Here is a 16,416-nt window from a genome sequence, read left to right on the forward strand (position 1 = left end):
GGGGGGTGGGGATAAGAAAATAAATAAAAGTGGGGAACTTTTGAAGTGTCATAGAAACAAAATTGCTAATATTTACCTGTTTTTAAACTAGCAACAATAATTTTCAAATGTTCAACCTAACACCTGTTTTCAATAAAAGGAATATTAAACGTCTATAGAAACAGGAATGCTTGATAGGTTGAGAGCCCAGTTAAAGTGGAGAACCATGAATTTATGACAGAGGTCTTTAATGTTAAATGATTGAGAATTTAGGTTGGTAACATGAATAGGAAAGGAGGAAGGACAGTTTAGTGTAAGTCCTTAGAAGTCAAAAAGAGAAAAGTGACATGACAAAAATGGTGTTTGAACAAGCTTATTACAGCACATAAATAAGGTGGATTCATTTACCAAACCAGGAAATATTGTACTATATTCAATTTTAATGTACCTTGAGGGTATATGGGGAAATATCAAGAAGTATTAAGTAAGGGCTCTACCTTCTGGTAGTTTCTAATCTAATTAGGGAATAAGAGATATCCATGCTTTGTGTTATGGTTATTTTAAATATGCTAAATTCCATGTATTTTATAGATAGTAACATAGGTATTTAGAGGTAAAAGAAATCCCTTTTGGTAGGGTTGACTAGAGGTAGTCTCATTGGAAAAGTGTGACTGGATCTGGACTTTGAAAGATAAATTATTTCCATACTGAGTGAAGTTTAATGGGAATGGGGTAGTGGGGGGATGATGGCATTTTAGGTATGGGAATGGCATTAACAAAACCAAGGTTGAAAATGGATGGCATAGTTGGAGAATAACAAGTGAATTTGAATGAAGCAGAGAATTGATGTATGCATAAAGAGTAAATAATTCTGGAAAAACAAATTGTTGGGGGGCAGGGTATAACAGAAGAGCTTAAACACCAGAAAGTTAGGAAAGAGCCTATTCTTTCCTAGTGAGCTTGGTGAGAAGTGGTGGGTGGCAGGGTTAGGTTCTGACCATTAAGGACAGTGGCTTTGGTATAGAACAGCCGCTTACCATATACCACATCACCTCTGAAAATTCAGTGTGACATCCTCATGGCGGGACTGTATTTCATCCATAAACACATTAGACAAGAAAAGTGAGGAAAACCAAAGAAAATAGAAAATAATGCTTGATTAGGTCTGTACATTTCAAAAACAAAAATGATTATTTTGGAAATTAAAAAAGAGATTAAAATGAGAAAACACATTTTGGGGGTAATCTCTTCCCATCTGCCATTAATGAATGAATAATGTTTGGTATTGCTAATTATTTGAATAAATGTTCTTTGACCAAAGCTTACTGTATAATATCTATTCATCTTTCACAAATCCAGAGATTAAAGAAGTAAAATGTCTCATACTAGTAGAAAAAATTGAAAATAGATGGAATTTTATTTAAATGCTATTATAATTTAACAATCATGATTTAGAGAACTCTAAGCAGTGTTACTTTTTAACATCTAAAAATTTTTTAAAAAATTTTGATAGAACTTCAAACCTACAGAAAAGTTGCAGAGAACTTCTATATGCCCTTTACCCAGATTCACCAGTTGTTTACATTTGTCCATATGCTTTATTGTCTTCCTATTTTTTATACATATATGCATATAGTTTTTTCTGAACCACATTTCATATAGTAGTAGTACACTCTTAGATTCCCACCAACAATGTATGATAGTCTCAGTTGTTCCATATCCTTGAAACAGTTGATATAGCCAGTCTAATTTTATAAGCAGGGTTTCTACTGCTGCCTCCTTCTCTTCTTCTTTCCCTGGTAGCTTCACCTCTGACCCATTTCACTAGACAGTGTCTCTCACACTGACCCATGTCCAGAAACTAAGGCTACTATGTCTTGTCAATAAACAGGACATGCCATCCTTAAAAAATAAAATAAAATAAAAGCAATGTAAATGTAAATATTAAGCAAATGTCTTTGTGTTTCTTTATTTCAGATTAGAAATAACATTAGACATTATTTCATCGAACCTCCCCAACTTAAGTTATTTTATGATGTTATAACATGGATAGTAACTCAAATAGCAATAAGTTACACAGTTGTGCCATTTGTACTTCTTTCTGTAAAACCATCATTCAAGTTTTATAGGTAAGTGTTTACTTCTAAAAACATGTCAAGTGGAAATAATTTTACTTTTAAAATTATTTGCTATTGGATAGAATAGAAAAATAACATATAGCCTCATTTCCAGCTAAATGTATTATTCAGTTACCTTTTTTAAAGATTTATTTATTTAATTCCATCCCCCCCCCCCCGTTGTCTGTTCTCTGTGTCTGTTTGCTGCGTCTTGTTTCTTTGTCTGCTTCTGTTGTCTTCAGCGGCACGGGAAGTGTGGGCAACGCCATTCCTGGGCAGGCTGCACTTTCTTTCACACTGGGCGGCTCTCCTTACGGGCGCACTCCTTGCGCATGGGGCTCCCCTACACGGGGGACACCCCTGCGTGGCACAGCACTCCTTGTGCGCATCAGCACTGCGCATGGGCCAGCTCCACACGGGTCAAGGAGGCCTCCCATGTGGTAGACGGACACCCTAACCACTGGGCCAAGTCCGTTTCCCTCAGTTACTTTTTAATCTCATCCGAGCAGTCTCAAGTTTCTTTACAGAATAGCACTCAACACTCAGATGAGGGTCAGATTTAAACAGAGAAATATCATCTATGTAACCACTGCCTCAAATCTCCCATAAAGTTTTAACTAGAATGTGGAGCTTAATTATCTTAAACACCTGTTTTTTAAAAAAGATAACCTTTACATGGGATTATTAACTTTCTTAATTTCTTTAATCAAGGGAAAAGAAAGTTCATTTATTTGTTTCCTTTCAGTTTGTGTTTTGTGGGGTTTTTTTTTTTGCCATCTCTATATTGTGAAGTTGTTGTCTTTCAGTATTTTTATCAGCTCTCCCTAACCATTAAACACCACTCCCGTATTAGTGATATCTTTAAATAAAAAATATTATTTGCTTATAAATTCTCTTTTTATCCTTGCATTTAGAATGACTTATTAGAGAATATTTGCCTTAAAAAATTGTTGACTTGAAAATGACCATAATCATACAGGAAGACATTAAGTAACTCTTGCTAACATTCAACTTTTAACAAAATTATTGCGTATTTTAAAATGTGATTTAAATATTGAAATGTTGGATTGGATTTTCTGTACCGGGTTCTCCGTTCGGAATTACATGAATTTACAAGTATAGAAGCTGTTTAGGTCACATTTGGTATGCCTTTAAGTTGGGAAATGATGTTTCTAATAATATTTTTAATAATGTGACCTCTCTTTGGTCAAAGTAACTATCAAGAAGCAAAATTGCTTATCTGTCACTCACTTCATTAGAATATTTGTTACATAATTAGGGACAGTGAAAGCAGGACAGGCTAACCTCATCAGTCTTTACTTTCTTTGTTGACTCAATATTTGGTCCTTTGCATCTGAGAGATTGTTTTCAGATGACTGCCGTTCCTCACAAGGCCTTTTTCGTTTTGTTTTGTTTTTGTTCAGTTTAACTGTGGCATTGAGACCCTTATGAATGAATATAGCAGGATGTCTAGTGCCACGTGTATAAGCAGCCTGGTTTCATTCAGGGCTTTATAAATACTGACTGGCATACACTGTTTTGTAGAGTTTCATGTCATAAAGGGGAAAAAGAAAAGAATAATGTCTTAAATAAGTACATCCGAAGGGGGCCATGTGAAATTTTGATGTTTGCAGTTATTAAAGATCTCAGTTATCACAATTTAATAAAATAAACTCTTTTTCTTTTTTGTAGTTCCTGGTATTACTGCCTTCACATTGCTGGTATCTTAGTGTTATTATTGTTCCCGGTGAAAAAAACTGAAAGAGGAAAGAATACAACACATGAAAAGGTTCAGCTCACACGATCCACAAAGTTCGATGAAAAAGAAAATTCTTTGGGACAGAATAGTTTTTCCACAACAAACAATGTTTGTAATCAGAATCAAGAAATAACCTCTAGACATTCATCACTAAAGCAATGATGGGGACAGTGCTTTGATGGCTATTTTTAGGATGTTAACAGAAACCAGTCTTTGCACCTTTTCAAGGGGTTTATGTTTGTTTAAAAGAGATTAGGTGGGGGGAAATTGGACTGTTATATTTAGGGAATTTCCTGTATACCAGATTGGAAATGGAGTGAAAATAACCCCTCCCATACCATGTCCCTGTGGGCCACGCCTTATATAAAAATATTTCCATTATTTTAATGGGCACTCAGGACCTCAGCATATGTCCATAGGGACATATTTGTGCCCTGTTGCTGAATGTAGGTTGCGTACCCCAAGGCACTGAAGAGGTGGAAAAATAATTGTTAATCTGGATGATTGAGAGAAATTCACTTTTCCAAATGAATGTCTTGCCTTAAACCCCAATTTCCTAAAATATTGTTCCTAAATGGTATTTTCATGTGTAACAATGCGAGAACACATACTTCAAATATTTGATGTTGTATTCCATAAAGGAATTTTGGAGAAATTTAAAACAGAACTTTTAAAACTGTGGATACTTTAAAAATGCAATAAACAGCTCAGTATTTGAAGGGTTTTCTTAAAGTATCTCAGATGACTGCAGTAGGTAGTGAAACTGCAAACATTAACAGATGCCAAATTATAGGTAATTTATTTTGATGGAGATTTAATTACCTTGTGTCAGTCAGAGAACCCTTCAAAGAGGAATTTCTTAAACAAGATTAAAGGTTGGTAATGTGATATAATAAGCTTATTTTCTTAAAAAAAAGAGAGAGCATGAAGGAAGATGATGAAGAAAGCAGGAGGAAAGAAATAAACGAAGACGGCACTAAGAACTGTGGAGCTGGGAGCGAGTGGGCAGCTGTGATCGGCACAGAAAAAGACAGTGCCAGTACTCGGTGCTCAGCAGAAGTGCTTCTTACCCTTATTTATCTGAGTTCCTTGTGATTATGTAAGACTTAAAAGTTTAATAACTTTTTAATACTTTGAACTTTTAAATGAAATGTATCAAGCATAAAATATGTAGAATATAAAGATTATGAAAATAATAGCGCTAGATTGCTTAAAGTTTTTGATGGAGAAGTCACTGGATAAAGTTACTGTCTGGCTAATCACCTTCTTATCCTTGATTGTATAATTCATATTTGGTAAAGTTTTAAGGAAGTGAAAAATTAAGGTTATGGGCTCAGAACCACATTTTTAGAGATGAATATAAATTAGTTTTCCAACTATTAACCTCTCCCATTAAAATGTTGCTGTTAACTCTTGTTAAAATGAGTTTTAGTTCTCTGAGTAGAAAAATGTACTTTTATCTTATGGGCCATTTTTGCCATAATTAATCTTGCTTTGAGTTGGTAACGGGTGTCAGTTGATCCCACAGATTATTGTGATGGCTGTAGTAGCTGAAAATAGAAGAGTAGGATTTGATGCCTGGCTGTAGAGCTGGCAGCATGGCCTCAGCCATAAGCTGGAAATCAGGCATGAGAAAAGGGTAGGCAGGACCTTCTAAATTCACGTTTATATGACCAATCTTTTGTGGAGTTTATTTTCTTTCTCCTTAATTTTCTTAATGAAAGGCAAAGTTTCTATCTATGTTGTTTTTATTTTGGATTTTTGTCATTAATAAATTTTCAAATGAAGTTAAGGACAAAACAAAAATCAGGCTTAAATTATGTGGTATTTTACTTAAGAAAGGTAAAGCAACAAATGTACTTGGAATTTCTGAGGTCTTTATCAGTAAAAATGTCGATTTATGTTTTTAGAACTTTAGAAATATCCCTGTCATTGCTTATATGAAGTGTTTTGTTTTTCTAAAAGTAAAATTTTTCCATTCGATGAGGTTAGCTCTGTCTTCTTATCTCCCAGGAAAGGATACATAACTAAATAAATTGTCTCTATTTCCCCATGCAATGAAATTAAGTTTAGCTTTGTAATATGAAAGCATAGGAAAGAATAGTAATGGAAAGAACTGCCCCCCCACTCCCTTCCACCATCACCCCCACTTCTCCTCAGTTTAATGAATGCTGCAGAGATTCTGATCACTATTAAGAGAAAGTAAACAGATTTGGTTTTTAAGGCACAGGCTGAGGCATGTCGTAAGTGGAAACAAGAAAATTTAGTTGAAGCTTTTGCTTTACTTGTTCAAACTGTCTAGATATTTATAAATAACCATTTATTTCTATTTCATCAATATATTTTATTTCTCAGCTTTAAAACTAAATTGCTATTACCTATTTCTTGTCATTATATAATGCTACAACTACCATCCCAGTAAGCAATATGTTTGATAAATTTACTAATTACATTGAAGATAAAACATTACATATCTCATCCAGCTGATTTTCATCCCCCTTAATCAACTAGTTATTATTGTGAAATGGTTTATGAATAGCTTTCCTCTAATTTTGGAGACCTTATGATCACAGTATACAATCTAGAAGAAAAAATAAAGAAGTCATTCTAATTCTCAACTTGATTTTTCTCCTTAAGAAGAAATTTTTTGTGCTCTGTTAAATGAATATATATTTACTTGGTGTGTTGTAAGGATTAACTTGTAGCTTCTACTTATAGTAGAAGAATTTTAAACAGGTATATCTCTATTGCCAAGGGATTCATTCATTGTAATATGTGCTTGCTTTTTTTCAAAAATTCATAGAATAGGATTCAGTGCATATTTATATTATTTTTCCACTGTTCAGATGTCATGAAACCAGAGATGCTCAATCTGCATCATATTTATTCTTTTGGTTAATTACATATTACTCAGGGAAAAAGGAACAAAATTATTCTTCCCTCAATTTCATTTTCTTAAAACAATAATAGTTATTTTAATTTGATATATCTCAGCTGTCAGTTATATCGCAACTGATACAACACTACTTGTCATTTTACAAGTAGCTTATTCTCAGTTTTAAAATAAGCACTTTTATTGGAACTCAAGGTAACTGAGGAAATTTATTCAGCTTCTAAAATTTCTACCATAATAGAGAAGGTTTACTTGGCTTCAAAAAAGGCCAGCTACCACTTAAATACCACTACCATACTTTTGGGACAAAACATTTTTATTGATTCTGCCACCATGTGTGACACTCACATATGGGATTTCCACAGATTACAGTTTTGAGAAATATTTGCAGTAAAAAGATTGTTTCTAAAGAGAGAGGGTAACTCACATCTAAGCACTAATTGACCAGGGAGGACACCTGGATTATCATTCTGATCTGTCATTATTGAGCCATTTGACTTGGACTAGTCACTTATCCTCTAGATCTAAAGTTCCTTAACTGTCAGCTGAAAGGGTTACTTCTACAAGTTTATGACCAATTGTGTTTGAGTATCATGAATGGAAACAATCTGTAAGTTCTGTAAGATTCCTAGACACTGGCTGTTTCAGAATCAAAACAATTGTCATGGTTATTTCCTTCTATTACTTGAGCTCAGAGCCAGGACTTTTCAAAAACAGTTGTCATGGCGACAGAGGAGAGCCTTACAATCCATTAAATCACAAGGTTGTTGTTGCAGCATACCATTTCTACTGAATATAGTCCTTAATCTGAATCGCTTATCATGAAATGGTCTCTGGTGAAGGAAACCTATTTTCCTTTTGCTTTCTCTGCTTTTTTGGCTTCTGTTTATGCCATTTAAAATTTGAAAAGGTACATGCTATTAAATGTGTTATACAAATTACTGACTTTATTGGACAAGATTTACCACTAAATAGCCTGTCAAAAATTATTTCATTCAAAGACAAAGTATATTTAATTTAGTTATACCTTATTTTAAACTACAGAAAACAATTACTTTAAAAATTTGGCCTTTAAAGTAATTTAAAAATTTTTACTTGTTTTTGAAGAGTAGATTGCACTTTAAGACAAAAAGTCTTTCCTATTTAAAATTCAGATCTTGTAAATATTTGATTTGTATATTCATGAACAAATCTAAACATCTATACGTTCGCCTTTGTTTCCTTCTTCAGGTGCTTGTAATTATAAGCTAATTGGTTTTAAGAGTTCTAGTTATAAGTGAAAGAAAAGACAGTTGTTTCAGAATAGCTCCTCTTTTTGCTGTGTCAGCTAAGGATTTCTCCAGTTTTCGATATAAATCAATACTTTGAGAGGTGATAGTCAGCCATTAGTAGTCCATCCTGGCTGAAATTTAATACATAACAAATTTAACAAAGGTGCAGAATTCTAAAGAACACTGTGAGATGTAATCTTAACTGCCCTCAAGTACCTTATAAAACTGTAACATTTCACCCAGTGTACATTTAATGACTGGCTGATCGTTTATACTCTTATGATGCTGAAATTTCTGCTTTCTACATATCTTGGAAAATAGGTTTGTATCAATGTGTATAATGCTGAAGGAAAAGATTTATGTTTAAAAAAAGAAATTCCACCCTGAAATTTGAGTTTGGAAGATAAGAATATAAAGAATATCTGCAGTGTTTTCTGCAACACCATGTAGTAAAATCCTATTTATAGTTACTCTCATTACAGAAGAAAATTTAACGTGAAATTTTCCATGTTGGTATTTTGTAGGAATGCTCTTATAATCAATGATCAAGCTGCTTTTTTGAGGCTCTTGTTGTACAGAGGATGCAGCCAATTACATTTTAATTGGTGGGCTGCTTAATAGTGTTTTATATGTTTTAAAATAATTTTAATAGGTTTTTAACATTATGCAAACCCACAAAAAGGACTGGCAAGTTCTATATATAGGTCATTGATTGGGAAGACTTTCTGAAACATAGCCTAAAGACACATTTTTATGCCAACTAATTTGTCTTGCCTTTAAAAATGGATTATAATGGTCTTCTTTTAGTACAGTTTTTATAAAGCAAAAGAAAAACCCCAAGACTATATGTTCTATAAATAATAGTATAAACATCCATGCAAAACCACTGTCTAAAGCTTACTCAGTGATGCATAGCCATCTCTCCAGTCATGTTTTATCAAATTTTGCTACTATAAAAAGAAATGGAAATATAATGAAAAACCAAAAGTTACAGAGCAACATAAGTAAATGACTTACCAATTTCTTAATGAAATGCTTGAAATGGAAAAAGTGATTGGCTGCTTTTATTGGAGTCTTAAATGACTGTTTCCTGCCCAGTCTCTATTTTGGGTTAACCTCCTTGAGAAACTGATTTAATATTCTTTTCTATCCTTTCCTATGAAAGGACAAATGTAATGTAGAAGGTTTGGCAAACAGAGTTCTAAAAATGCCTCTTTCCTAATTTTAATTGTTTTTGGTTCATATACACTGATTTGTCAGTGAAGTACATTTCCTTTTGATTTTTTATTATAAGGAAAAAGAAATGAAACATTCAACATCAAAGTGTTCCAAACCAGTCTTCTCCATTTTCAATCATTTATATGTGGCTATTCCTCCAAACTAGAACGGGCACAATATACAGCAATAGGAATGAAAGCAAAAATAATTCAGGTAAAACAAGGTAAATCCTTCCCTATACGGAGTGAAAATGTGTGATTTCATTCCTGCCTACCTTTAAAAGTTTAATCTTTATCTCTGCCTAGGAGTTATCATACATGTAGTTACCCAAACATGAGGAGAGACTCCATTCCAGCAGCCAGTATTTACAGTATTTACATTTGCCTTCCCTGTTTGAGATTAATGTGGTGTTCTGTGCTTTTTGTTTTTATTATTCCAAAATATTTTTTTAAAGAATTGTTATTTTTCAACAAATCATAAGTTCTTGTATGATATTAAAAATACCACTGTGTCAGTTACACTGTGATGTGATATTTTAATAATCACTCATTTCTAGTCTCTGTCTTCAGAGCTGCACTGGTGGCTTAATTAGGTTTTAAAGGTGTTTTTAACTTACATGTACATGTTTTTTTTTCCTAACTTGTGTGTCTTTAAACTGATTAAACTGTAGTTTAAAAGTACTTGTGTGTGTTCCTAATTTCAGAGGCATTTAATTCTATTCATAGAACCACCTTGCTTGGGCTTATCACGAGACCCAATGTTCCTTTTTATTGAATGATTCTTTAATATAGTGATCGTATACTAAGGCGTCATTTAATCTTTTACTGCTTAAAATGGTTTTATTGTAAACACTTTGGAAGATAATTGAAACAACCTTACATTAGTAAATAGTATCTTGGATTCTCTCCTGAAACGGTGTTAAAACATGAAGAAGATGCTGGCTTTCCTCAAGTTGCCTTCTCAAGTCATACAGTTGGCTTTTTCACAGTTCTCACTATCTTCATCTGGTATTTGCTTTTGAGAGCAGGGCACTTGTACTCCCAACGTATTTTTGTATCATGATTACAGATTTTTGGAGAATTTGGAGTATATTCATAGGCTCTTCTAGACTTGATTGTGAACAATTGGGGGAAATACATTATATATTCTTAACACTGTTGTACAAAGATGCTAGGTTATATACAATTAAGTCCTCTCTTAGTGCTCTATTTCTTGAAGACCTTAGAGTATCACATCAAATTTATGCTACTCCATTTTGAGACTGAGCACTGTGCTAGAAACTGGGCCATGATCAAGTTCAGTACAAATTCAAGGTCCAGAACTGCCTGCTAACACAACCCTTACCTGTGTTTTATCATGACAAGCATGTCAACTAAGGTGCTTCAATTTGCTTTGCAGCAATGAAGGCCCTGAATGGCCAGACAATAACAAGCTTCCTAATTTACATAGATGAACATTGTAATTTTTCGTATGTTTTTCTTTCATTCCACATCATTAAAGAGTTCCTACCCAGGTGCTGGTTAAAAAAGAATAAATCTCTGCCCTCGCCTTCAAGGAGCTAATACACATAATTACCATATCATGTGATATGTTCTTCATAAGAAGCTTGCCCACAATGCCTTTGGGATAAGGAGAAGTGGTGAAGTCAAGAAGAACTCACAGAGGATTTGGCACTTTGAATCAAGACGAAGTTTTACTAGACTGAAAAGGAAGTGCGAGGGCAGTTAATTAGAGCAAGAAAGACAAGGGTATGCTAAGACTTAAAATTTTATACATGAATAGAATAAAAACAGGAGTTAGGCAAGTTTAGATCTTTTATGTGCCAACAATATATGTGCTTTAGCAATAACTTTTATGAATAATCTTACCTCCAGTTAGAAAAAGGAAAAACGGGGGAAATTGAGTTTAGCCAGTTTTTAAAAGGATTGAAATACTTCAAACATAGTTCAGTATAGAACATAGATGCTCATATGCCCACCACTCCGAGTGAACAGATGTTAATGTTTTGCCACATTAGGTTCAAATTTTTCATCATTAAAAAACTCCACATAAGGCTAACATATCTACTCCAGCCTTTCCCACTAAAAACTAAGTCAGTATGAACCTCTTGATGTGCTTTTCATGTGATTATCTGTCTTGTGACCTTTGCTATTTGATTTTAAATTTTTAAATACAATATTGTGTTTCATAGGTTTTCTAGGTGTTTTGTAGCAGGATGGGTGTGCTAGCTTAGTCTGCCTGTTGTTGGAGCCAGGTGTCAGCTTAGATTTTTAAGTCATTAAAATAATGCATTTCTCTTGACTTTTCTGTTACTGTGTATCCTTTCTTTTTTAAAAATGCTGTGTTTTGTGCTTGAATCTTTTTTGTCACATCTTCCCGGCAATACCAGTGGTGTTCTTTGGTGCAGGCTGGGACTCCCCACCAGCAGACAGACAGTGGGTGCTTAGGTGCTGATCCAGGGCGGACCTGGCTGCACTGTGCCCCAGTGGAGGGATGCCATTCACCAGTTGTCATCCCATTTTGTAGGGTGAAGATGAGAGTGGCCTTAGAAGGAAAGCAGGCCATTTGGCCACTAGGTGATCTGAACTTGGCTGACCAACCCCTGGAGACTTGAGGGGCCCATGAGAGCGAAAAACCCCTCCAGCTGACGGAGGAAACCTACCAGTTCGCTCAGAAGGTTCAATTCCTCCTTGTTGTTCCATACTTTCTCAATACATGAGTCATTAACCTCAAGAAGAATATTATATTCACATTGCCTTAGAATTTGGCTTAAGGCTCTCCCATAAAAAAAAAAAGTAATGCAAACCCACTCTCTAGCCCTCAGCCTTCATAACAAGGTTTCCTAAAAGAGTAAAGAGTAGTGCACAATCAATACTTTTACTTTCCTTACTTGTCCCCATCAGTCTACTGAATTTGCTTTTTGCCCCTTTGTTGCTAAATAGGATGGTTAGTGTTCAGTCTTTATAATACTTGATCACCATAGCATTTGACAATGTTGATGATTCTTTTCTTGGCTTCTCATACAGTTCTCTCTCTCTCTTCCTCCTACCTCTGTCTAATCACTCTAAGTTTCCTGGAACTCCTTCCTATTCCCAGTTCACACACTTATTTACTCCTATTATCTCCTGTGCTGATGTTACCTCTAGTACAGATCTCTCCCTCACGCTCCCTTTTTTCATCCCCTCCTTCCCTTTCCCTCCCTCCCCTTCTCTTCTTCCCTTTTTCCCTTCCTTCCTCTCTCATATGTAACCAGTATATAACCAACTCCCTGCTAAAATCTCACATGCACCTCAACACACTGAAAACTAAATTTATCATCTTGTTCCATCATCCCCAAACTTGTGATTCCTCTTTCCCTACCCCATTGAATATTACAAATTTACCAAAACATCCATATCAGAAACTGTGCATTATCCCTAACGTCCTCTCCAGCCACTGACTATATGTCATCAACCCCTGTGCATTATATCTCCTAAATATCTTTTGACTCTTCACCTCCTGCCCCTGCCTCTGAATTTCTCACCTGTATTATAACTGGTCTTCCATTCCTCCAGTCATACGGCCATCCAATCTCTCTAAATGCAGCCTAGAGTCATCTTTTAATTCACAAATCTGATTTCCATTCTCCAGCTTCAAAACTGAAATTATTTCCCAACACCTTTACAATTAAATCCAAACTCTTCAGTATGGAATAAACGATGCTTTAACATCTGTCTCTCATCACTCTTCTCTCTCACTTTACCTTCCCCCCAGTACACACACACACTCACCCTTATGCTCCAGCCACAGTGAATATTTATACTTCCTCAGATCTGTCTCACTCTTGCCACCTAGCTTTTGCATCTGCTACTCTTGTTGTCTAGATTTCCCCTCTATACCATGCCCTCCCCCATCCCTCCTGCCTAGCCAATTCCTGCTTCATCATCAGAATACACCTCCCTTGTTACTTCAGGAAATGCTCATTGAGCTTGTACTATGTGCCAAGCACTACGTTGAATGCTAGGCATACAAAACTAAGATACTTTTCTCTAGGTAGCTTTTCCTGAACCTTGCAGTGACATTTAGGTTTTCTACTGATTATTCTTATATATCTGACACGCATCATATTGTGTTGAATTGTTAATATATATTTTTTGAAAGTTGAAAAATATATCACAACTAAAGAAGGGCAAAAGGAATGAATGTAAGAACCATATATGATTTCATGAGTTATCTGATATTTACTTCAGACTAACTGATTCATTTTGGTATGAGAATTCCATTCTCAAGGGCCCTTTATTACTGGCCACTGATGGTGATTGATACAGGGTTATAACTCCCAAAGTCTCCACATTTCATGGTAGAAAGCTGAACTGTGCCAACATGGTTAGGTCATGGAGGCCATGGATAAGGCACGGTACTGCTGAAACACATACCTTTTAGCATTGCATAGAAACAGAATCATTTAGAAAATTGATCATTGTTCAATCTTTTCTAAACTGAAATAACCTGTAGTTCTTGAGATTACAGATATATATTCACATAAAGCAACAAAATTTTATAGAATTAGATGAACTTTAGAAAATCTGTAGTATGGCACAAAAAAAAAAGCCTCATGAAAACTGAAGGTGTTCTGTAGATCAGATAAAATACTTCTACTCAAAATCTCAGATTGGGAACTATTTGATTGGTTGCTCCACAGACATACTAACTGGTGGTCTCTTTATATGAGGTATGATATAGGTAGTAAAATGCATTCTGGGAAATAAAAAATCACCCATCACCTTATCACTGGTAATCAATGTTAATATTTTGATGCATTTCTTTCTAGAATTTTTAAAATTGATAGAGAAGTATCTTCAAAACTAATTTTGTAAACTGCATTTTTAACAACATATTTTGTATCTCTCTTTACCTATTTCTCCTAATACATTTACTTAAAGGAACAACGGCAAGAAGAAAAAGAGACGGAAATTATGAATGTAGTTACTAGGCAAATTAAGTAAATGACTTGTTCACTGAACCTCATTCCAACCCATACAGAGAAAATAAGTTGTTGCATTACAGGTATGGACTTTGAAACAGTAAAAGGGTAAACCACATGTTCTTTTCTACTAATATACTGTATTTTCCTGAAAGTAACTTTCTTTTAGGAGGAAAGTAGGGCCAAAAACAGATAAAATTAATTAAAACTCCTAGCAACTTTTATCAAGAATAACAGAAAGGTAGACAGTGGAATAATTCAAGATGCATCCATTGTAAGGAAAGAGCCAGGATGATTATCATCTGACTTTCTGAATCAGCCTGAGGGAGAAACTGACTCATAATGAAGGAATAAGAAATTAAATAACAATAATCATATGCTCCTGACATTTTATTCCATTAGGGATGTGGACCCATAAACCACAATGTGCATAGGTATTTTTAGTATATGATGGTGGTGCTTTTTGGTGAGACTTCCTGTGTAAATGGCTAAATTATCCAAAATTAATGCTGCCACAGAGATTGCATGGAAGTTTCTTTTTACATACAGAATCATAGCATTCGTTATATTTATAGCCACCAAATCTTTTCTGTTTTCGTCAATATTCAAACTGGAACCTTGCTAGCTCCATGCAGCTCAGTATAGTCCATCTTCCACCACCCCCACCTCCCAACTACCGAAACCCTACCACTTGTTTCCAGAACTCATAGTACCTCGCTAGTAAAAACCCCTACTTCCACATACTCTTCCCCTCATCTTTTTACTCTTAACAAAACCCTGGGTCTCTCCTGAGGACATAATATATCTATCTCTTGCAGTTGTCTTCAGTGGTAACTTTTCTCTCTTACTGTCTCTTCTCAGTGGGCCTGGAGGTGAGGAAGGTACCCTCCATCCTCATCATTGTCACCTACAGACAATTGCCCCTACTTCCTAAAATACCATAGTTTGGAAGCTCATCCTCTGCCCCTCCTTGTTACATCTACAGATTTCCTGGGTCACTCACCACTAGAAAATACTAGAAACTGATTACCATGGTAACTCTACAGTAGATAATTCTTGATGATTTCAATATGTTTATAGAAGAACCTTCCCACACTCTGTCCTCTCAGCAGCGTGACCTGCTGTCCTCCAATTCCACATAAGCTACCAGTAGACGTGTTAGATCTTGTTCTTACCGGTAGTCCCAGTTTCAAGCATTCCACTCTCAGTCTCCTCCTGACCTTCTAGCTCACTCTCTGGTGTACTGACTTCATCAACTCTTTCATCAACGCCAATGACCTTGGCTCCTGCCCTTATTTAACTCTTTACCATGCTGTGGTCTGTAATTTTAGTCATTCCATTGTGTATACCCTCAACTCCTTTTTCCTATCTCCCTTCGTCAGATTCACCTGGCAAAGCCTAAATAAACTCTTCTTAAATCCACCTTGCCTTCTACCCTGCATCTGCATCTGGACAAAGCATACGTGCTGGAGAACAACAGAGTCACGCTGACTGGTCTCATCTTAAAGTCATGGCTCTTACTACTGCCTGGAAATGCAATTCTACTGCATGTCTCTCCACTCCATTCTCCCTTCTCAGCATATCCTCCACACTCCTCAGCTGAGGAATTTTTCCTATTTCACTGAGTAGATAAAAGCAATCAGAAGAGAACTGCCAGATGTTCCCACCACCACACATCTTCCACACGGCAGGTATCTGTACCCATAAATTTGTCCTTCCCTCCCCTTGCCTGGTACTTGTGAATCAGCTATTTGCAGGAATGGATCCAGGTATTGTGGTACTTACAACTGATTTAATTTTGAATAAAAATAAGATATTATTACATAAGAAAGTGAATGTTTATTTAAAATAGAATAAAAAAATCAACATACTATGAATTTTTAAAAGTTAACTAATACTATAAACATCATGAAATCCAGAAAAGAATATACTGCATTTATTAATTACATATTATTAAGTAACTATCTGATATACTGTTTCTCTTTCATTTATTTATTTTTTGGCTGCTTAGTCTTTGTCTCTCAAATGACAATGGTTTTGTTATAATTTCTATTAAAATGATATATAAGTCATACTTTCCACTAGCATGCTTGATTGAAATTTGGTTTTTACTGCTAATTATTGGGATGGATAAAATCCATGGCTTTACATAGAGCTGTACTCACTGAAGTACTGCTATAGGTTTTGGCTCAGGGATTCTGATGAATTCTATTTAG

The 16,416-nt window shown here is 35.2% G+C and overlaps 1 protein-coding gene across 2 annotated transcripts in view; it reads left to right on the forward strand.

Moving 5' to 3' along the window:
* MBOAT2 (membrane bound glycerophospholipid O-acyltransferase 2) overlaps window positions 1-9,917 on the forward strand; it is a 230,032-nt gene extending 220,115 nt beyond the window's left edge. For both annotated transcript variants that reach the window (XM_071211942.1, XM_058287896.2), the window contains exons 12-13: window positions 1,957-2,108; window positions 3,789-9,917. In XM_071211942.1, the coding sequence (XP_071068043.1) occupies window positions 1,957-2,108; window positions 3,789-4,017 (381 nt within the window). In that variant the 3' untranslated portion in view covers window positions 4,018-9,917. The remainder of the gene's footprint in view (window positions 1-1,956; window positions 2,109-3,788) is intronic.
* Window positions 9,918-16,416: the final 6,499 nt, after the last annotated feature.

The sequence above is a fragment of the Dasypus novemcinctus genome, chromosome 25 (genome assembly GCF_030445035.2).
Source record: "Dasypus novemcinctus isolate mDasNov1 chromosome 25, mDasNov1.1.hap2, whole genome shotgun sequence".
NCBI lineage: Eukaryota > Metazoa > Chordata > Mammalia > Cingulata > Dasypodidae > Dasypus > Dasypus novemcinctus.